Source organism: Nicotiana tabacum, chromosome 23, assembly GCF_000715075.1.
Source record: "Nicotiana tabacum cultivar K326 chromosome 23, ASM71507v2, whole genome shotgun sequence".
Lineage (NCBI taxonomy): Eukaryota > Viridiplantae > Streptophyta > Magnoliopsida > Solanales > Solanaceae > Nicotiana > Nicotiana tabacum.
The window spans coordinates 112,965,588-112,989,251 of NC_134102.1; the positions used below are offsets into that span (position 1 = coordinate 112,965,588).

The 23,664-nt window shown below is 35.9% G+C and overlaps 1 protein-coding gene across 3 annotated transcripts; it reads left to right on the forward strand.

Moving 5' to 3' along the window:
- The first annotated feature begins 14,409 nt into the window (after positions 1 to 14,409).
- On the forward strand, positions 14,410 to 22,911 carry LOC107816675 (protein PSK SIMULATOR 2). Of its 3 annotated transcripts, none has more exons than XM_016642404.2 (13): positions 14,410 to 14,742; positions 15,334 to 15,660; positions 17,543 to 17,859; positions 18,232 to 18,324; positions 18,416 to 18,506; positions 18,934 to 19,027; positions 19,816 to 19,913; positions 20,209 to 20,278; positions 21,482 to 21,585; positions 21,667 to 21,780; positions 21,957 to 22,033; positions 22,159 to 22,203; positions 22,317 to 22,911. In XM_016642404.2, exons 2-13 carry the CDS (start codon positions 15,397 to 15,399, stop codon positions 22,771 to 22,773), a joined length of 1,824 nt encoding a protein of 607 aa, XP_016497890.1. In that variant the 5' UTR covers positions 14,410 to 14,742; positions 15,334 to 15,396; the 3' UTR covers positions 22,774 to 22,911. The 3 variants fall into 3 exon arrangements, with proteins under 3 accessions (XP_016497890.1, XP_016497892.1, XP_016497891.1); XM_016642406.2 differs by having other exon boundaries at positions 22,320 to 22,911; XM_016642405.2 differs by having other exon boundaries at positions 14,523 to 14,742; positions 15,382 to 15,660.
- The last annotated feature ends 753 nt before the right edge of the window (positions 22,912 to 23,664 follow it).

Below are 23,664 nucleotides of genomic sequence, written 5' to 3' on the forward strand. Positions count from 1 at the left end.
TTGTTGTTGATATTCTTGTACCCATTGTGGTGGAGTTGTGGGCTATTATTGTGGAAACATTGATATTGTGGATTGTTGGCAAATTGTGATTAATGGTTACTTGTAGTAGGAGTTGTTATTGTAACGTGATATTGACGCGTATGCGGCGGTATAAGGCTTGGGGTTGATGTGCATGCGACAGTATAAAGTGGGAGTTATATACGTGTTGCTTGTATGGGAACTACGTGAATCCACACGACGTCATAAGACAGGCTAAAGTGCTTGTAGCTATTTAGAAAAAATTATTTTCAAAACCTATTTCAAATGTAAGGCTCACGCGGCGGTATAAAGAAAGATTGTGATAGAAATTGAGAAATTTGAATATGAGGCGGTACCTCGGTTGTGATTCCTAATTATACGAGGCGGTACCTCGGTTGTGATTCCTAATTATACGAGGCGGTACCTCTGTTGTGATTTTATTATACACGAGGCGGCACCTCATTGTGATTCTTGCTATTTATTTCATGTTGCAAAGAGTTTTAGTGAGAACATTCTTTGTTGTTTCATTCTTATTTGTTCTAGCAATTTTTGTCCGTATATGATCATTTGAGTTTTCTTCAGATGCTTCTTTTATGTAGTCCCATGTTTAGTTTTCGGTATTTGTTCAGGTTATTTTCTTATTTCGTATCAGTTATTTCTTGCTTTCCATTATTTCTCCTTATTACATTTCCATACTGCTTATTTATATCCTAGTAGGTGTCTTGACCTGGCCTCGTCACTACTCTACTGAGGCTAGGCTTGATACTTACTAGGTACCATTGTGGTGTACTCATTCTACAGTTCTGCACATATTTGTGCAGATCCAGCTACGTTTGCTCATGCCGGTCGTTAGAGATTACCTGCTAGTTGCCTTTATTGGAGACTTCAAGGTATGCATGCGCGGCATTCGCAGGTCTCAGAGTCACCTATCCTTATTCTCATTTACTGTTGTATTTTCTTTCGGACAGTGATGTAGTAATTACTCTAGTTATACTCTGTCGAGCTTATGACTCTGTTCCACCGATTTTGGGGAGTGTGTTGTTGAGATTATGTTTTTTATCGGAAAGTTATATCAGTTATTCAGCTTTGTTTTAGTATTTTGATAATTGTTTATGCCAAGTTATTATTATTTGCTAGGCTTACCTAGTCGTAGAGACTAGGTGTCGCCACGATATCCTACGGAGGGAAATTAGGGTCGTGACAAGTTGGTATCAGAGCCCTAGGTTCATAGGTGTTACGAGTCATAAGCAAGTTTAGTAGAGTCTTGCGTATCAGTACGGAGACGTCTGTACTTATCTTCGAGAGGCTACAGAACTATTAGGAAAACATCACTTCTTTGATTCCTTATCGTACGATTTGGTTGACTTCAAAAACTGAATCTTTGACTTTATATTCTTTCATAGATGGTGAGGACACGCACTGTTGGATCTGATGAGTAGACAGTCGCGCCCCTGCTAGAACCACGAGAGGTCGGGGCCAGGGCAAAGTCCAAGGAGGGGCACGTGGTACAACCAGAGCACCTGCCCGAGCTACGACAGAGGAGCCATCAGTAGCTCCAGTCGGGGGGACAGGCACCCGAAGTGCCTGTTACCACCCTAACACTTCAGAAGACCCTCGCACAGTTCTTGAACATGTTCGGTACCTTAGCTCAGGCGAGTTGATTCCAATTGCGCCAGTCACATCTCAGGCTGGGGGATGAGCACAAACTCTCGCGACCCGTACCCCATAGTAGTGGGTCCAAGTTGATCAGGTCCCTGAGGTTATACTGGTACAGCCTGTTACTCAGGTTCAGCCTGTGGTTAGGGCAGCAACATCTGAGGAGGAGGAGCTTAGGCTCGAGAGGTTCAAGAAGTATCACCCTCCTACTTTCAGTGGTTTAGCTTTAGAGGATGCACATGGACTTCTTAAGGAGTGCCACCGTGTTCTCCGCACTATAGGTATTGTGGAGATGAGTGGCGTTGCTTTTACTACCTTCTAGCTGCCCGAAGCGGCATATCAGTGGTGGCGAGTGTATGAGGAGAGTTGCCCAACCGAGGTAGCTTTACTCACTTAGACTCGGTTTTTAGAGTTATTCTTGAGGGAGTTTGTTCCTCAGACCCTTCGTGATGCATGGCGCGTGGAGTTTGAGCAGCTGCGCCAGGGTACTATGGCGCGCGGGCTAAAGTTCTTGTAGATATTTTGGGAAAATTGTTTTCAAAACCTATTTCAAATGTAAGGCTCACTCCGCGGTATACGGAAAGATTGTGATAGAAATTGAGAAATTTGAATACGAGGTGGTATCTCGATTGTGATTCCTAATTATACGAGGCGGTACCTCGGTTATGATTTCATTATACACGAGGTGGTACCTCGTTGTGATTCTTGCTATTTATTTCATGTTGCAAAGAGTTTTGGTGGGAACATTCCTTGTTGTTTCATTCTTATTTATTCTTGCAGTTTCTGTCTATGTATGATCATTTGGGTTTTCTTTAGATACTTCTTTTATGTATTCCCATGTTTAGTTTCCGATATTTGTTCAGGTTATTATCTTATTTCGTATCAGGTATTTCTTGCTTTCCATTATTTATACTTATTACATTTCCATACTGCTTATTTATATTCTAGTAGGTGTCTTGACCTGGTCTCGTCACTACTCTACTGAGGCTAGGCTTGATACTTACTAGGTACCATTGTGGTGTACTCATTCTACGGTTCTGCACATTTTTGTGCAGATCCAGCTACGTCTGCTCATGTCGGTCGTTAGAGATTACCTGCTAGTTGCCTTTATCGGAGACTTCAAGGTATGTCTGCTCGGCATTCACAGGTCTCGGAGTCACCTTTCCTTATTCTCATTTACTGTTGTATTTTCTTTCGGACAGTGATGTAGTAATTACTCTAGTTATACTCTGTCGAGCTTATGACTCCATTCCACCGATTTTGGGGAGTGTGTTGTTGAGATTATGTTTTTTTATCGAAAATTATATTATTTATTCAACTTTGTTTTAGTTTCGATAATTGTTTCTGACAAGTTATTTATATTTGCTAGGCTTACCTAGGCGTAGAGACTAAGTGCCGTCACGACATCCTATGGAGGAAAATTGGGGTCGTGACATCGCCTGTTTGGTGGATTATTGGGGCGTATCTTTGACTCTGCTCGCATTTCTTCAAAAATTCTTAGGCATCTTTCTTCATGGTTGGCCAATAATACCCCGCCCGTATGAGGCACCTGACAAGTGCTCGGTCACCAGAATGAGCGTCACAATGACCTTCATGGACTTCCCCAAGAACGCGTTGGGTTTGGTTTGGACCTAAGCATTTTGCCAAGGGGCCGCCGTACGTTCTTTTATACAAATCGTTGTGAAGGAGGCTGTATCTAGCGACTTGCATTCTTAGCTTTTTAGCTTCCTTTTTGTCGCTTGGGAGGGCATCGTCCTGCAAATAGTTAATAATACAATTGCTTCAGTCCCAAATTAAATTTACAGATCTTACCTCGATGTGGTCTAATGCCGAGCAGAGGAGATGAAATATACTCTTGTCCCCGGGTGTTATGCTTCTAGTAGCGACGACCAATTTGGCGAGGCTGTCTGCTTCGATGTTCTAAGTTCGTGGGATTTGGTCAAGCTTGCATTCGTCGAAATTGGGCAGCTATCTGCATATCTCGGTTTGATACTTCTGCAACCTCTGCTTTTTGATACGAAAATTTCTTCTCCCTATACTTGAGTACTAGTCTCAACCCTGCAATTACGGACTCATACTCGGCCTCATTGTTAGTCATATCTGGGCACCTTATGGATTGGCAAATTATTTTATCGGTGGGAACCTTGAGCAAGAGTCCCAGTCTGCACTCGAAAGAATTAGATGCACCATCGGTGTATAATACCCAAAGGTCCTATGTTTGAAGAGAAGCTTGAGCGACTTCTTTTTCAGCCTCAGGCATTACTTTTGCGCTAAAGACTGCGATGAAGTCGACGAGCACTTGCGACTTTATTGTTGTGCGAGGCTGATAAGTGATGTCGTGCTCACTTAATTCAATGGCCCACTTAGCCAACCTCCCCGACAGCTCAGGTTTGTGAAATATTCTTCTCAAAAGGAAAGTGGTGATGACCGAGATTGGGTGGCACTGAAAGTATGGCCTAAGCTTTCGTGAAGCTACGACCAGGGCAAGTGCTAGTTTCTCGAGGTGAGGGTACCTCGTCTCGGTATCGACAAGTGTTTTACTAATATAATAAATAGGAGATTGTGTACTTTTATTTTCTTGAACCAAGACTGCACTTACCGCTACTTCCGAGAAAGCGAGGTAAATAAGGAGGCGCTCCCCGGGCTCGGGCTTTAAGGGCAAGGGTGGTGACGATAGGTGCTCCTTAAGTTCTTGTAACGTTTGTACGCACTTAGGCGTCCACTCGAGGCCGTTATCTTTTTTGAGTATGCTGAAAAACTTGTGACACCTATCAGAAAAGCACGAAATGAATCTGGACAGGGCGACAATTCGACTATCAGTATCTTGACTTGTTTCTTAGTGGTTAATTGTTCTGGTATCTCATCGATAGCCTTAATTTGATCTGGGTTGACCTCAATCCCTCGCTGTGATACCAAGAAGCCCAAAAATTTCCCTGAGGCTACGCCAAATGCGCATTTCTCAGGGTTTAGTTTTATTCCGTACTTTCTTAGTATATCAAAGGCTTCCTTTAGGTGGTCGATATAATCCTCTTCTTTCACGGACTTGACCAACAGGTCATCGATATACACCTCCATGGTTTTGCCGAGTTGATCCTTGAACATTTTTGTGACCAACCTTTGATAGGTATCCCCTGCATTCTTTAACCCGAATGGCATGACTCTATAACAATACGTTCCCATGCGGGTGATGAACGTAGTCTTCTCTTGGTATTCTTCCTCCATGAGTATTTGGTTGTAACGTGGGTAGGCGTCCAGAAAAATTAACAACTCGTGTCATGCCGTTGCGTCAATGAGTTGGTCGATGTGTGGCAACGGGAATGAATCCTTTGAGCATGCTTTGTTCAAGTTTGAGAAGTCCGCACACATCCTTCATTTTTCGTTTTTCTTCGTAACCATCACCACATTGGCAATCCATTTAGGGTACTTCGATTCCCTGATATAGTCATTTGTCAATAACTTTTCTACTTCTACATGGACGGCCTCATTGATTGTGGGGCTGAACTTTCGTCAGACCTGTCTTACTGGGGGTAGAAGGGGTCGACATTCAGCATGTGCGTGGTAATTTCCTTGGCGATACCTGGCATATCTGCATGACTAAAGGCAAATAAATCCGCGTTAGTTAACTAAGAATTGACTATATTTACCTAGGTCTCGGAGTTTGCAACCGATATAGGCCTTTTTGCTGAGGTCGCTATGATCTAGCTGGATGGGGTCGAGGTCTTCTATGGTTGATCTTGCGGCTTTGACCATCTCTGAGTCTATAATGACTTCTTTGGCTTTGACTTGCGGCGACCTCGACCCTACTTATTGCTATGCTTATTTTTCCTTTTCTTTCCTTTGTTGAGTTTTCGTGTCGTCCATGGTAATTCGATAGCATTCCCGGGACGTACATTATTCGCTTTGTATGCTGAATATTCCCCAGGGCTTTGGGAATTTGATCACTTGGAATAAGTTGGAGGGGACGACTCTCATAGGGTATATCCATGGTCTTCCCACGATTGCGTTGTATGCGGTGTCCTGGTCCATAATATATAATGTCGTCTCCACGTCACCCCACCGGCAAGGAAGGGGAGTGTGATCTCGCCCAAAGTTCGTTCAACTGCATTATTAAAATTGGTTAGTGTGATACAGCGCGACACTATCTTATCCCCGAGTCTCATCTATGCAAGGACTCAGGGATGGATGATGCACACCCCATTTCTGCTCTACCATAATTCTCTTAACATCAGTATCTAAAATTCGTAAAGTAATGACAAGTGCATCATTATGAAGGAAAGTCAAATCGTCGGCATCTGACTTATCGAAGATGATACTTTCTTCGAGTTCATCATACCGTTCATGGGTGATCGATCTTTTAAGCTTGTGGGTGGCGGTGAATTTGATGCCATTGATAGAGGTGTCGTCACTTTCACCAATAATCATGTCGATGGTACGAGCTGGCGAAGGCGGCTTTGGTGGGCCTGGACGTTCTCGACCCCTTGCTAAAGTGTTCGTTCCTTGGTCACTGAGTAGTTCTTTAAGATACCCTTGATGCAACATGTTTTCTACTTCTAGTCTTACATCGATGAAATCTTATATTTTGTGTTCACGTTCTTGGTGGAACTCACAGAGGGAGTCAGATTTCCTGTGCTTGGGTCGGATCTCATCTTTGGTGGCCATTTTACCTTTGTTCCGAGCTTCTCAAAAATTTAGACCACCTCTGTAGGTGATACACAAAAGTTGTGAGAAGATAGTAGGGGGCATACCTCGATCATTCCGGTGAGCGCCTAATATCGGCCTAGATAGGTTGTCTTCATAACAAATGGGGGGAACAGGCGTTCTGGCATATGGTTGGTGTCGTTACTTGCTTGGCCGCGATACTGAATGATCTCTCTTTATGTTGTCCCTGCATTCTTTCCTGGGCTCGGATTGTACCGAGGTGGGTCGTCGAGTTGGTCCATTGTGGTCATCGTCGTCTGCTCTGACCTTAGCACAGTAAGCATTATGGATTTCATCCCAGGTGGCCGGTGGGGTACTTCATTAATCGACTCAGTAACTTTCTAGTCGCCCTTGAACCCTCTCTGCTTAACCCATTCTGAAAAGCTGCCATAACCATCCCTTCGGAGACGTTTGGTAAGGTCATCCTCACCCTGTTCAATCGGGCGAGGAAGTCCCCCAATCCCTCTCATGGGGATTGTTTGATGGCAAAGATATCATTCACCCTTGTTTCAACTTTCTTGTTTATGGCGAAGATATCATTCACCCTCGAACTTGCCGGCTCTTCGAATGTTTTATGGAATAAACTGGCAGCTGTGAATCCACATCAGTGCCCATCCAGTGAGATTCTCACCAAACATTTTCTGTAAGATGGAGGATGACTGCTCTTTGGTGAGGTCGTTGCCTTTTACGGCGGTGACGTAGTGGGTTACATGATCTTCAGGATCGGTCGTTCCGTCATAAATTCTGAGATATGGGGAAATCTTGAAGGTCTTTGGTATGGCATGTGGAGACGCTTTTTCCCTATACGGCTGTTCCACAAACCCACCGACGTCTCTTTTTGGTAATAATTTGGGGGCACCTAGTATTTTTTCTACCCGTTCCTGATGCTCTTTCATTTGGTCCTTGAGCGCTCTATTCTCGTTTTTCATTTCTTTCATTCTTTTCAGCACGGCGACGAGGACACTGTCACCTGCACTGTTAGTAATAGTGTGAGTTTTACCTGAAGTCAGAGGGTTTGGTTGGTCGTCCTGTTCGTTCCTGCGTTGTGTTGCATGGATTCTCGTGATTTTTACGATCGTGCATGGGGCTTGTTTACCGATCATACTGACTAGAGTATCAGTTAGCCATGATTTGAGGAGCTTTTTCATAGCGGGTGGCGCCCTGTCTCCCGTGGACGTGGAGGCCCCATTCCTATTTGGTTTTGTCGTGCTGCAGAAAGGTGCAGGCGACCTCTCTCGTCTGGGAGAGGCCATGGGTGTCACTTCCTCATCTCGGGTGTCATAGCCTTCGTTGATGGCACTCATGAGGTTGAGGGGAATATTATTTGTTGCCTTCGTTCCGTTTCCTTGGTTACCTATCATGGAAATTTTTGTACGCACAGAGAAAAAAGATAAACTTTGTGGTTGTTAGATTAACAAGTCACGTGAGTTATGGATCTGATGGAAACTAAAAAATTGGTTGAGAAGCTCCCCACAGACGGTGCCAAGCTATATGACCCAAAATTTAGATCTTGGTTTATACAATCAAATTTTATAATAAAGTTGGGTTAATCTTAATTAGCCAACATTAATATCCAAAAGATAGACCAAATATTTTTGTAGTAAGATCCCACGTGTGCTATTGAGTGGTAATAAATGACGACAATAATGATATAGTAAATGATTCAAGAATATGAAAGATAAAATAAATAATATATATATATATATATATATATATATATATATATATATATATATATATATATATATATATATATAAAATTGAGGAAAGGAAGAAGGTGATGTGGCATATCTATCTATCAAGCAAGGAATGCTATTTTTCTTTTTTCTCAAATTTTTGCCTTTTCTTTCATTTTATAATTTATTGTGTTCTACTAAAAATTCCAAAAGGCACCTTATTAATCCCCGTACTCACACCTATTCCAAAAGACACATTTTTAGTCCTCTAAATTACACCTTTTCCACTTTCGCCCGTTAACCCTTTCGCACTTGCTGCGCTAACATTAATTGGTATCATTAAGTCACTCATTCTCACACCTATTTGTACTTCCATATTTTACAAGGTTTCAGCGTGAGGGAATTTGGAAGAATACAACCATGAGACATGGTGTGCTCGATGTTTATGTCCTAGCATCAAAAATAATAGCATAATGGTATGGACAATGATTTCTTTATAAACAAAATTTTAGTTCAGATTATGATATTTCCAATTCTTATAGTACTCTTTTGTGTGGTGGGTAATTAAGATGTTAAACGAGATTATTCATACTGATAGTATATTGTTCAATAGTGAAAATACGTGTTTATAAAAGCATATTAAACTTTTAGATTATAAGTTTATTTTGCACAAGAGTTGTTTGAAGACAACTTTAATTAAAATATAAAACTTGAGAAAATAAATATGATGATAAACTGAAGATGTCACTACCTACAAATTATATCGTGTTTGAATTTTTTTGTTAGAAATATTTCTCTTTCTTTTTTTTTCGGACCCTTTGCTTCTAGGCTCGCTACTTGAATTTATTTTCTCTTTCTATTCTTTTGAATGATTACTTTTTCTCAGTACATGGTAAGTTGTGGATTTGAAAGTGGTAGTAATAGAGCAACTATTTTTCTTGAAGTAGCATAATTATAATAAAGTATGTCTTAGATTACATGATTACAAGTTAAGAGATGGTTGAAGAGAGTATCTTCTTTGGTTCCAATGTCTAATATTATATTATTGATTGTTTCCCTTGAGATTGACTCACTTGTATGTGCACACAGCACATTATAAAACGATACTAGGAATTATTAATTGGCACATAGGCATGTAGACTAAAAGTCTAAAACCAACCAAATAATTGCTTCCATCTAATGCAATGTTATATCATATGGTTGAGCACATTATTTAAGATGTCAAATTAATTTTTCTATGATATTTGTAGCGGAGAGTATGTTAAAACAAATGGTGTTATTTTTATTTAAGTAAATTAGCTCAATAATGGATTCTCTTTGATTGCCACTTTTATTATACTCTTTAAACATTTCGATTAAAAAAACTCCAAAAATCACCTTCTTAAACCTTATTGTACGTTTCAAACATCTTCCCTTCACGTGTAATTGCTTATTAGTAATTAGATATATTAACATCTCATTTTTTGAGCCTATTTGGCTAATATGTAATAAAATTTTACTTTTCATTCGTTACTTTGTGCATACGAGGCTGTTAATTTTTTGGGATTTTGACTTTCTATAATTTTGTTTTACGGCTACTCTAACAACCATATCGTATTTTTTTTTTCTTTTTCCTTTTCAGCCATGCACTCATGGGAAATTTCTCTTTGACGTTTTATTCAATGCCCTTACGTGTTTAAAATCGTAAGAATTTTGAAGAAACATTACGGGCTTTAAAATCATTGCTTTAGTCATTAGTAAGAGTATGACTATGTTTATGGTATGTCTTTATTTTTTCCTTTTTGTTTTGTTAATTAGCAAGCAATTTTTATTATTTTCTTAATTTCAGTACTTTGTGCTTTAGGATTGAAATTTTTGGGATTTTAATTTTCTTTACATTTGTATTAAGTTGATGTTCCCGGAGGGACGCTCGAGGCTTACAAAACCCGTGGTTATGTTTTTATTCCCCTTTTGTTTTTTTTTTCTCCATACTTCTTTCTTACTTTTTAATAAATATACAATTTTTATTGTTATTAGCATTTTGGTTCTACTTTTTGTGCATTAATATTGTAAATTTTTATTTCGTTGATAGAAAAAAATATTATAATGTAAGGCTTAATGTCGATTTACTTATCTACGCCAATTTTTTTTTCTTCCATTGAATCAATGATTTTCATAATTTTAAGAAAAAATTGTATGACCGCACGAAGCGTGGAAAAGTATACTAGTTTAAGTAAATAAATAGATGGAGGTCACCAGAAAAGGGTGATATTCTTGTATAATTCTTCTGACAAGGATAGATAATGATATGTCTTTGAATATTCGGATCCTTCCTGGATCGGGGGAGAAAAGATAGATAAATATATGAGAAAAAAGGTGAACTTTGTATGTATATGATAAAAGAAGAATCTTCAGAGAATGTCAATGTATTGTTTTTTTACAATGAATGTCCAATTTCCTCTATAAATACATATCTTTCTATTTATAAGAGTACATGGGTCACAAAACCCTAAATAGTACAAATGGGAGAAATATTCTCCGGGGAACCATAACCACGAAACTAGTTATTACTGTTTTATTAAAGGGAGTGCACATCCTCGTCTCCGTCCTCTGTTGAGCCGCCTCGACCTCGTCGATAATGTGTTGTTTTCTCGTGACATCGATCTTTTGAAGCCAAACCATTATATCTTGTTGACGATACATAACAGTCTTCGAAGGCTTCCTTAATGTCAACTTGATCCTCATATAATTATGATAATTTTAGCCTGAACACAAACAAGTCGTGCTCGTCATGAATTTGATTATGCCCTTTGAGTCGATCAGTCTCAATGCGATGCCAACAATAATAATAAATACATTTAACCACATGGGATGTTATTATTAAAAAGAATACTCGATTTCAATATTTGTTGTAATATTGATTTGTTGTCAGTATTGCAAATAATGAGTAACTGTCTGGAAATAGTTGAAGAATTTTTTGGGTAAATAATAGTTTCACTCGCGAAATCTTCAATTTTCACGTGAAAATTTGATATTATACTAGTCTTAGTTTCCAATAACTTTTACTTTGTGTATTCCTGGGTGCTTTTGGGTTTTACTTGTAATTGTTTCCAAAATTGTTGTCAAAGAATTGGTATTATATTTTGTCAATACCGTTTTTGTTCTCAAAAAGAAACAAACATGTTTAGGCAAGGAAAAAGAACAAATGTCATTCGAAAATAAAAGGTTCTGTTTTGATAATGAAATTCTTTTATTTTATATGACACAACAATTATTGAAGAGTTAAGTTCTTTAAATATAAATATTTGGTACATATTTAAATATTTTTATCGTAAAACAACTTTGATAGAGGATATTTTTTTATAGTTTTTTATATGTAACTTTTTGTTATATAAGAAAAGAGAAGTGTCAAATTTGACCCAATATTATTCAAAATTGAGAAATCTTATTGTTCGTTAATTCAAAATCTCATTTTTGTCATTGATCTCTAATAGAGCTCAAATTTAAGGGTAATTTTAAACCATACTCAAGAGTTGATGGGTAACTTTGAACTTTTGAGCCTGGGGGGTCGTTTGTTGGTCTAGGTAGGAAATTTAATATTTGCATAGAACTAGAATTTGATTACTAAAGCAATAATATATTATAAGTTATGTTGGAATTTCATTACTAAAAATCTGGGCAAAATCATCCAAAATAACCGATCAAAGTGGGTCGGTAATGGCCAATAATCGTCCAAAACGCGATCATTTATGTGTGGACGGTATTTTGAAGGTCGGAAGGGCATATCGACCAAAGTTGGTCGGAAATTACCGACCAACTTTGGTCGGTCAATTAAATTCAAAAAAAAAAAATTACCGAAAAAACCGACCAAAGTTGATCGGTATTTTAATTATGTAATTAAAAAATTCACCATCTAGGAATCGAACCGGGGTCTGTACTGTGGCAGGATACTATTCTACCAGTAGACCATTGGTGCATTTTGTTTTAAAACTATTTTTTATTTCATTTATACTCTTTAATTGTATTTTCGCACGAAAATAACCGACCAAAGTTGGTCAGTTTTATTAAAAAATAAAATTACCGACCGAATTCGATCGATTTTTTAAAATTACTGGCCGAATTAACCGACCGATTTCGGTCGGTTTTTTAATATTAATTTTAATTTATTTAAAATGAAAAACCGACCAAAGTTGGTCGGTTTCTTGAAAAATAAATTTCGCCGGACTCAAAAATTATTTCCCGCATTTTTGCGCCAAAGAAAACCGACCAAAATTGACCGGTCGACCGTGGTCAGTTTTTGCTGAATTTCTACTAGTGTTTATATATTATTTTATATGGTGAAAATTATAAATTAAAAATATAAGTATTAATAATACATGGATAAGAATATTATTAAAGTGACCAAACTAATATTCATAATATTAAATAAAATTTGTTTTTTTCTAAATTTGAATATATATTTTAAATTATATAGTGTATACTATTATAAACTAAACATCCAAAAAGAAGTATTCATACATTATAATCTATATATTTTCAATTCGTGTTACAATCTCTACATAACTTGTGTCTGAACTAAATGGTTGTGACTTTTTAAAATAATTGTCATTTGTGTCGTAAAATCATTATTTCAAGATTTGTGTAAAGAACGAATTACAACAAGAAAGGAGAAAATAATGACGCGAAAACTTGATCATCAACCCCAAACACGATAATCAAAAACAAAGAGAGAGCAGACACGAAAGGTTAAGAGCAAGATTTTGAAAAGTTTTTTTTTTGGTCAAACAATAAAAAAAATTATTTAATCAGTTATAATCTGTACTTCTGGTAATTCTTTTGAAAAGTTGAAAATGTGTCAAATTAGGAGATAGACAGTTGGGGATGGCTAATGGATGACTTTGTAGTTAAGGTGGTGAACGTTAGTAATTAGTAGCATATTATGGTCAAAACCTGCTAAATATTATTTAATTCGATTCAATAAAATACACAAATAACATTTTTTTAATTATTAGTATATAATAACAATAAGTGTTAGTAGTACGTAGCACTATTAATTATTCTCTCTGTTTCCATTTAGTTGTCAGAGTTTTACACATCTTCAAGAAAATATTACTAATAAGAAAAATTATTTGACTAATCTTTCCTTATTAATTCTTTAATCTTTGACCACATTAATCTATTTTCAATAAATAAGCTAACTCTATTTAACTTTTCATCTCTTACTGTGTAACTAATATCTAGATTATTAAACTCACTTAAGAGATGAAAGAATAATGTTGCATAGATCAAAGTAGTTCTTGCATAGTAAATTTTGAATTTGACCAACATCTTTTGAAAAATGGATAGTTAATGCTAAGGGTGAAATTGAATTTTTTTTAAACTCTTTCTTGATTTTTTAAAATGATAAGTGTTTTAAGTAATTATTTTTGGAAAAGTTGACAACAAAACGGAAACGGATGGAATAATAATAAGTTATCTTTCTAGTTTTTTTTTCTTTTTTAAGATTTTGGCAAAATAATTAACTTAATAGTATTAACCATAAAGGGTATTCGACTAAATTATCTTTATCATCTTCTTTAAATCAATAATGACTATATATTTTTTGAATAGTAAGGTGAAACTGACAAATAATAATTAATGCGTTCTTAGTCTTCTAAAATGACATATATCATGGATGAAAAATGTTGGTCAAAGTGACAGATGAAAAGGGCAAGAAAGAGTAATAATAACAACAAAATATATTTTTTACTAAAAAATTTCGAATATATCCTAGTTATTCCAAATCTTAGAAATTGTGATGTAGACTACTCGTGTAAATCTTAACTATGTAAATTTATTTTAAAGTAATCATAAAGCAAGTTCAATTTCACACTAAACATTATTCATTCGATTCAAACTTTTTATTATTATTATTATTATTATTATTATTGTTGTTGTTGTTGTTGTTGTTGTTGTTGTTGTTGTTGTTGTTGTTGTTGTTGTTGTTGTTGTTGTTGTTGTTGAGCGTTATTTTCAAAAATAAGCATCAAATGATTTTATTTCAAAAGCTATTTAATTCAATTATCAATAATATATCTCGGTAAATGACAGATTTTCTCAAAGAGTAATTAGTTTGATAGTGTTATGTTGGAATATAGTTGCTAAAATATATATTTAGTAGTGTATGTTTCATATTTAAAAAATCAAACAAAAACCGAAAAAATAAATATAAATCGAACCAATAAAAAACCGACTTAATAATTGAGATTGGTTTGATTTTAAGATTTGAAAATCCGACTTAATTGGTTTGGTCAAATCATTTAACTGGATTTTAACTGTGATTTCCAGATTAACTTGTATTTATTTGAACATAATAAGTAATTAATAGAGCAATTCTGTTACCGTTCACAAGTACATGCGTCAAGTAAATCTGCACGCAAAGTCTTTAAGTCAAATGTTTTTACTGTTTAACTTTATCTTCTCTAAAAATATTGGCAATCTCAATTCATTTCTGTCATATCCCAACAATCCTCGAAATCTTGACTACATCTTGTTGGGATTACGCTCCATTAATTCTTTACTCATCCATTCATTCCTTTTCATTTATTTCTTAAACCCAAATAACTCCACTCTAGTGCTTAAATACTTCATGATTCTACACTTCTTTTTTACCTCAATTCAGCTGCTTCAGATGTTTTTGTTCTACTTCTCTTACATTTCTTTGAACTTATTCTCGGTAAGCTTCCTTTATTTTCATCCTTTTAATGCTTGAATAAGAAAAAGAGTTTCTCTTTTGATCTTTTATGTTGAATAAGTTGAAAATGGAGTACAATTTAGTCTTGGTGGTAGTTTTAATCCAAGAAAATATGATTGGAGTACTTTTTAGTTCTTTATGAGCTTTTGATTGGGGCAATGATGTTTACTCTTTTATGTTTCTTGGAATAAAATGGACCCAAATTGAGTAGAATGAATAACACGATTCGTGTAATCGACGTCTAACTTGTTTGAAATTTAAGACAGTTAGATTGATTTATGCCCTTTTTTGACTTATTTTTAAATTCATCAAATTGAGTAACTTTGATGTTTTTTTATCTTTTTTTTTGTGTGTGTGGTCAGGGGCGAAGCCACCATTTGCTAAGGATGGTCAATTGAGAATTGACCATCCTTCGTTGAAATATTACGAAAAATTACATATATTGCGGGAAATAAGTAAAATATTAATTTTAGATGTATATAGCATATATTATGGGAAATGTTTTTACTTCAATTTCTGGCTTTGCCACTTGTGTGTGTGCTGATGATGTTTTTTTCCCTTTCTTGCTGATAGGTGTAGGAGGTCAGGTTTAAGGAGTTTGATTTTTTTCTCCCATCTTAGCTCTAAGGAGCAAAAATGGGAGGTGTTTGTACAGGTGGAACAGCGAGAAATAGAGCAGAAATTCACCATGAGAGGAGCTCAGGTTCTTCTGAAAAGCTCAAGTCAATCAAGAGTTTTGAAGAGCCAAAGAATGAGTCTTCTTCTTCTTCTTCTTCTACTTCATGTCCTGATAAGGATGGTTTTCGTAAGACGCCGAATCTCTATGATTCTGGTGAGTTGTGTTTGTCTATTTCCCGGGAGTTAAGGCCATCTCCACCTACTAGGACAGGAGCTAACAAGGTACCACCATTTTTTCTGTTAACTTAATCAATGTATATGTATTTGGATGCTTTCTAGGAGTTGGTATAAGCAATGGTTATCTGATTGTTTCATTCCCTTTTTTTTTAATTATCGCGGCCTAATCTTGCACGCTTGATCGTAAATTCCCTTTTTCCCTTTCTTGACTTGATTGATATCACGAAACTAGATTGAAGGAAGCAATTAGTTGTCACGGTTTTTATTTATTTAATTTTGAGTCGAAGATTCTGCCTTTTGTGATGTTGCCCTTTACGGGGTGTTAGAAAGCTGGCAAGATTAGTCTGAAGTGAAACAAATGGTTGGATAAAGAGGAATTGAACTACACGAGTAGGTGAATAATGCGGCTGAGGTTTTTGTTATGGATAGTGGTTTAGCCTTCTTAGTTGGTGGAGCTATTTGTCCGGTTAATTCTGCTGATAAATGAAACCTAAGCATGTCTAACTAACTAAGCTTAGGTATCCCTCCACACCCAGAATTCTAGAGGGATAACAGCCTTTAAGGTTTCTGGAAGTTTGAGGTAATAACAGGTCTGATGCCTTTAGATGTTCTGCGCCACGGTGGCAACTGAAACTGCTCTTGGTAACTGAAAGCAGTTAGATTTTGTCGAAGTGATTATGATCTATACTCTGTAAGAAGAAACAGATGAACAATGGAAGTTGGACAGTTCTCTCAACATATTCAAAGAGAAAAGCACTTCATATATGGATGATATAATCCAACTTCTTGTGGTAAAACTGACTGCGTTTGCTCACCTTTGTAAACATTCTGTCATATTCACAACATTCATTGTTGCGATTCTTTTGGCAGAACACAGCAGATTTGTCAGTAGTTGCAAAAATTTAAGATAGCTTCATAGGATATATTGGCATTAAAGGAAAAAGGAAGAAATATAGATTGTAATGCTAGAGGAACATCATCAAAGAGAAAGATATCATGGCATAAAAGGATAAAAGAAGAAATATACATATGCACGGTTGTTGAAATTGTGTGGCCTTGTTAGACGCTTAAATTGTCAGTGAATGACATTCTTATTTTTAATATTATTCCTCAACATGTCCTCTCACTTGTTTGATAATTTTAATTGGCCAAGCACATGAAACTATTTTTAATGACAGGAGATGGCAGGATTCAGACATAGCCCATCTGTCTGTTTGTATCTGTTTAATCATGACCACCTCATTAAAAGTTTAAACTGTTACAGAGGGAACCTGTATTTATTATGCTAATCCTCAAAAATTTTCAACTGCTCATAATATGTAAAGGGTGAGTATATCAATGCATATCTACGAAAGCTTGATTTTGGATTGTTTAGTGGAACGAGATTGATTGGAAAGCATTAGGCTAAAGTTGTCTGGCATAAACACAGGATAACAAGATCAATGGTTAAGCATCTGATAAGTTCTTTTGACAAATGAAATTTGAAGTGAGGCAATTAACAATACTAATAAAAAGGGCAACCCCCGTGCACACAGAGTCTTGGGAAGGGCCGCACCCTAAAGAGGTGTGATTACTAATTAAGATTACTAATGTACTTACTTAATAATAGAAGTTGACCATTGTGTTATTTTCATTAGCGGTATGACTGACGAACAGACACTAGAACTAAAAGTCTGAATTCTATGGCTGTTTGTTCGTACCCGGGGAGTCTTGTTCTATATAACAAAGACTTTGGAAATATCCATGTGGGTGGGTCGTTTGGCACCTGTTTTCTGTTCTTTTACTGATATCATTGGAAGCAAGTCCAATGTTTGAACAACTGTCATTTTCCTGGTAATGCTTTGTCTTTCTTATTCATGTGAAACTCTCTTTGTATATTTTGCACGCAATAAAGTAAGATAACAAGACAAAATTATTCTTTTAATAGGCCCCGAGCTCTTTTCTTGGAAAAGCCAGTACAGTTGGCCTAGAAAAGGCGGTAGAAGTTTTAGATACACTTGGCAGCAGCATGATAAATTTGAACTCTGGAGGCTTCTTGACTGGCACGGCTTCTCGAGAAAACAAAATATCTATTCTTGCATTTGAAATTGCGAATACTATCACCAAAGGTGCAAATTTATTGCAATCTCTTTCTGAAGAAAGTGTCCGGTATTTAAAGAAGGAAGTTCTTCCTTCAAAAGGTGTGCAACAGTTGGTTTCTACTAATATGAAAGAGCTGCTTACTATAGCTGCTGATGACAAAAGGTTAGTGATTAACTATCCACTCTTCAGGAAACAGTAACAAAACTAAAATGAAAGAAATGAATTATATAAAAATAATAAAGACCTGAAAGAGATGAATCATATACACATGCGTGTCTCTAGTATTTTTGAATCAAAAGAAAATTTATTAAATACTCTCTACTAAGGTTTTTGAATTGATAACAGCATCTTAATGAAGAAAATATTCCTTATACTATTTCAACCTAAAATTATGACAGCTCAAAGTTCAAGGTACCGGAAAATACATCAATAGAAGTATGTAACTTTTAGAATTAAAATATAGTGGAAAAGTTCTGGGTGTAATTCTCCGAGCACTGAAAGCATTGGTGAAAATATGTATGTGCATTTCCGCAGGGAGGATTTTGCTGTTTTCTCTCGTGAAGTCATCAGATTTGGAGATATGTGCAAAGACCCACAATGGCACAATCTTGGTCGATATTTTTCCAAGTAAGTTGAGATGTTTTTACTAAAGGAGTCAGAAACTGTTGCAATTATATATCAGTAAATATGTTTATGAGAAGGTTTAACCATTTGACAGGTTAGACATGGACACTGTTACTCATAAACAGCCAAAAGCACAGGCTGAAATGGCAATGCAGGAACTGATAACTCTGGCTCAGCATACTTCTGTATGTTTCTTTTGTTTTGAGATGTCTTTACCTTTCTATATGTTTTTGTTCTTAAAATACAAGGAGTTTTTTCTTTCTTTGTTCTTTCTATCAACATTTTCCTCCCATAGGCCTTAAAATAACATGAGCCGCAATATTCTAATAGACAGCGCTCATTTTCAGCTTTATTGACAGCAGTGCTAGATAAGCAGCTCAATGCCTTAGTGGATTAACCTAATACATATTTGCTGATGTAACTTATTTGTTTATTTACTTATATATGTTAGTCCCTGATGAAATGATGATAGACCATCATGTGGTCAGTTGGCATTTTTTGTAACATGATTTTGGGGCAATTGAAGTGATGTTTTCTCTACAAGGATTTGGTTAACGTATAGTATCTATTCTATATGCAGTGTTGATCATGTGACTTCTCATTTCTTTGCAGGAATTGTATCATGAGCTGCATGCGCTGGATAGATTTGAACAGGATCATCGAAGGAATCTTGAGGAAATCAAATTTTTAAAAGTGCCTCCCAAAGGTATACACAATTTTACTTCTATTTTCTGTGGTATTGTCTTACTTCTTAACAATGCTCCTGGGAGAAGCGTTGAATGCAAATTTAGTGGAAGAAATGATCGACTTTTGTGTTGTCGTTAAACTTAACTCGTAGTTTCTATCGAAGATTAAATTTTACAAGTCAAATTTACAATATCAAGTAGCAATATATCATTCAGAGAGCGCATACAACTCGATTTCATCACCTTGATCCAAATTTATGTATCTAATACTTCTCTTTTGTGTCAAAGTAGAAATAGTCAGGTAAAATGACACTTTAAATAATGAATCAATTAAGAATAAATTGCACGCAAAATATTAAATGATTTTATTATGGAGACATGTCATTTCATGATCCAGTAACATTCTCCTCTTTAGAAGATTTTTGATTTTTGACTTAATAAGACAATCCAGTATAATTGCAAAGAACTTTCACGTTCCATATGATGCAAGCAAAAAAGCATGGGATCGTTATTCGTGTATCCAAATTATACGTCTCTAGTTTTGGGAAGTCATTTAACTTGTTTCAATGATATTCTGTTTTACTAAGTTGGATGTAAGGTGTCAATGTTTATTCCCGAGGATTCCTCCAAGTTGACATTAATATTCTCATTTGTTTTTTACATTAAGTCAATTGGAAGACAAGAAGGATATTCCTAAGTTTCGCTTCTTCTAATAACCTCCTAGCTTTTTTGTTTGTGTTTGTTAAATTGATACCATGTGGTGAATTATCTTAAAATTGACAGATTACTTGCTTTCCTTCACTTGTAGGAGAAGGTCTCATGATGTTACAAAGTGAGCTAAAACATCAAAGAAAAACTGTGAGGATAATGAAAAAGAAGTCTCTTTGGTTCAAGAGTCTGGAGGAGGTACTTTGACCGAATATCATTTTGACTTCCTTTTCAATGTATGCTTCAGTTGAGATTAGACTTCATTGACTTCGTCTAATGAAAATCATAAGGATCATTGTCAGTGGGAAACTGTTTCAAATTTACTTGAGAAATTGTTTAAGCTCCTCCGGGTACCAAGCTTTTTGTCATGTCTTTAGTAGTTGAAATGGAAATGTGTCTTCAGCTTTTCAAATGCTGTTATGGACTTAACAGTACTCACTTTTACCCATATTTCATCCTTTTTTTATAAGGGCCGCATGTTTCATCCTTGTAGGTTGTGGAGAAGCTTGTTGACGTTGTTACTTTTATTCATCAAGAGATCTCAGAAGCATTTGGGGATGACGGTATGAGAATGTCCAGTAATTTTGTAAACATTGCACAGTTGTGGCTTTTATTAATATTTGCATGCTTTTGCCACCCATGATGTGGTCATAGAGTACTTAATATATCTATTGCTGTCAAACCCGTCACTGGTGTTTGCTAATCTGGGAATTGAGACTCTAAACCCCTAAAGTTTGGACTAGCCATATAGAATTAAACATCCAAAGCCATATATTGACTTGAGAAAAAATATAAACCCAAAGAAAAATATGATCACAGTAAGATTAGTTTCATTTTGTGAGCATGAAAGGATTTGGAACCAACTAACACGAACTTAGTATATGTAGATTGGAGTGCATGCCTCTCTTTTCAACGTGAAGTCAAAGACTCCTTTTTGCTTGAATTGTTTCTTTATATCCAGTAAGAAGAGCCATGCTTTCTTTTCAACCTGAAGCCAGAGAATCCTACTGCTTGAATTGTTCTCTAAATTCAATGAGTACTTCAGAATAATCTCTGTCACAAACAACTCCAGATTTAAGTCTGATTGCATTGGTATTACTGAAGTTTCCCAAGCTAAGGATATCTTACTTTGTCCTGTACCAGAGGTCCTAAATTCGTCTCTTACTAATGAAACTATATTTAGGTTAAAATCCTGCTAATAATAATTTAGCTGGATTTATAACTCTGCCGCGTTAAGATTTTTTACGTCTGTTCAGTTATCTAAGAAAAAATATCTTTTTTACATCATTTCTAGCTATAAACATCATATCTTGCTAAAAGTTACAACCAAAGCAAGAATTTGTCAGATCGTTTACGCATTTCCCTAAATAATGATATATATATTTGTCCTACCTGAAACCTCAAATACATCAATTCTTATAGGCCATAGGCAGAAGTGAGTTGAATTAAACAAAAAAAGAACAGGCAAAAAGAAGAGGAACAAGAAAAGGTATGCAAATGATTATCTTCAACCTTGAGAACTGATCGAAATGGTGTTTTCAGGTTACTGCTTGCAAGAGCATAAGATACCCAGTAGTAGTGTATTTTTGAAGCTTTTCCTTCTCTTAAATGTTCAATGTGTCATGTTTTCAATTGTTTAGTGCGTTGACATTTTGTTTGTTTCTTACTCTTATATCGTTTATATAACTAGCACATATGCACATTTATTCTCTACTTTCCTGCAGTATAGATGTTTTTATGAAATAAAATGTCTATGCTTTTTGTAGGGTTGGCATCTTTTGGCAAGGAGCCTACTAGGAAACCAGAAAGATTGGGAGAAGCCGGTCTTGCTCTACACTATGCTAACCTAATTACTCAAATAGATAACATTGTAAGTATTTTCTGCTCAATTAGTCTCCTAGGACTATAATGCAAATAGTATTTGTTACAATGGGATTTGATATTATATCAGGCATTACGCCCCACTTCCGTTCCTCATAACATGAGGGATTCGTTATATAATGGATTGCCCCCCACCGTAAAGACAGCCCTTCGTTCTCGATTGCAGGCAGTCACCAAGGAAGAGGTTTGTATCCAGATTTTTCTTCTTATGTTTCTATTTTCATCCATTATATCTTATATTTCATTTTTCCTGCCTCCTCCCTTTTGCTCTCATCAGAGGCGGATATCGTAATTTTTTTTAATTCTGCATAAAGTGGTATATGTATGTAAAATAGGTCCTTCTCATTGTCCTTGTTGCAGCTCACAATTCCTCAACTCAAAGCAGAAATAGGAAAAACTCTCCAGTGGCTTGTCCCAGTAGCTACATATACTATACGGTACGTGTTTGGTGTTCGTGTTTTATCTGTTGAAACCAAGTGTAAACTGTGCCTTTTGTTTTCTCCTAGTTTTCTCATGTTTTGATACTGATTCTTTTGCATCTTTGCTGTCAACCGGATAACAGAGCACATCAAGGTTTCGGCTGGGTTGGAGAGTGGGCTAATACTGGGTCAGTTGCATTTATTTGTGTTATAAAACCCCTTATCCCCACTCCCAAACAAATTTTTTCTGTTCATTTTGACACCATTCTTCAGTAACATAATAGTGGTTGTTTCTTCCCAGCAGAAACAATTCTGGCAAGAAGACTCCTACACACAAGAACATAATTCGGTTGCAGACTCTCTATCATGCAGACAAACGAAAGATGGACCAGCATATCATTGAACTAGTCACGTTGCTTCATCGCATCACCAGCCTGAGAAGAGATGATGAACCTAAGGCTTTACCTGAAAGATCACCGCGCAAAGGACTGGTTTTGCATACTGAGATGATGAACAATGACACGAAAACATCTAACGTGCAGCTCTCTTTGGAAGATAGGAACTTATTGGAGGAGGTAATGAAGAGGGGAATGTTGGTTCCTGGAATAAGCAAAAGCCAGGAACTAGTGATGCCCAAGAAGCGAACGAAACAGGTCTTGGCTCGAAGTAGAAGCGCTGGTACTTCTCCACAGACAGGGTTAAAACATGCAAAGGCTAATGTTTTGGATGTATTAGATGGATTAGAACCAACATTTTGAGCTGCTAAACAAGATCTCAAGTTAAAGGGTTCATTATTTTGTTGATTCTTGGTTACTTAACTCAATCTCTTGTACAGTCTCGTATAAGGGTGGCAAATGGCAATAATTTAATATAAATCTTTATGATTTCTAAGATTATATTTCCTTGTTCAACCACTCATGGCTAGTAAAGATGGCTGTTTAAGGATGAGAGCTAGTGGTGTAACTAGGTTTTGGGGTAGTAAATTTCTTCTGTTTTCTGTGCTAAGCTGAAGCTCTCTCTACATGTAGTTCGTTTAATGAAAAAAACAGGGTTTTTTCCTAGTGTTAAGCCGATACTGCTTTCCATGCTATTATATAAATTAATGAAATGAAATACTCTCTCCGTTCAATTTTAATTGTCCACTTTTGGAGGAAAAAACTTAGATAGTAGTAATATTTTTGTCCTTTATATACTAGTGAATATAAAAAAAAAAATATAATATTAAAATTGACAAGTAAAAGTAAAAATATAATATAGTAAACAAGTAAAACTGAAGCAGAGGAGATAGTATTAGGTGTGTCAATTGATATTTAAAAATTGACTAACCGTACCGTACCAGATTGATTTTTAGTTTCTTTTAATAAAATTATAGGTTTTTATTTAAATCTATAATCATATCGATAATTAAGGTAGGTTTTTAAGTTTATAAAAATAAACTAAAAAAATACTGAACCATATCGAATAAATTTACATGCAAAAAATATATTTATATATTAAGTTTAAAAAAAAATACATTAAGATTTTTCTTGGGCCTTGAAATTATAAAAACGGATACTAGTCAACACGTATTCTAATTTCCAAACCTATTATATTACTCCTATTGAAACCATATTATTTCCAATGTATCGAATATGCTTTCTTTCGTATGA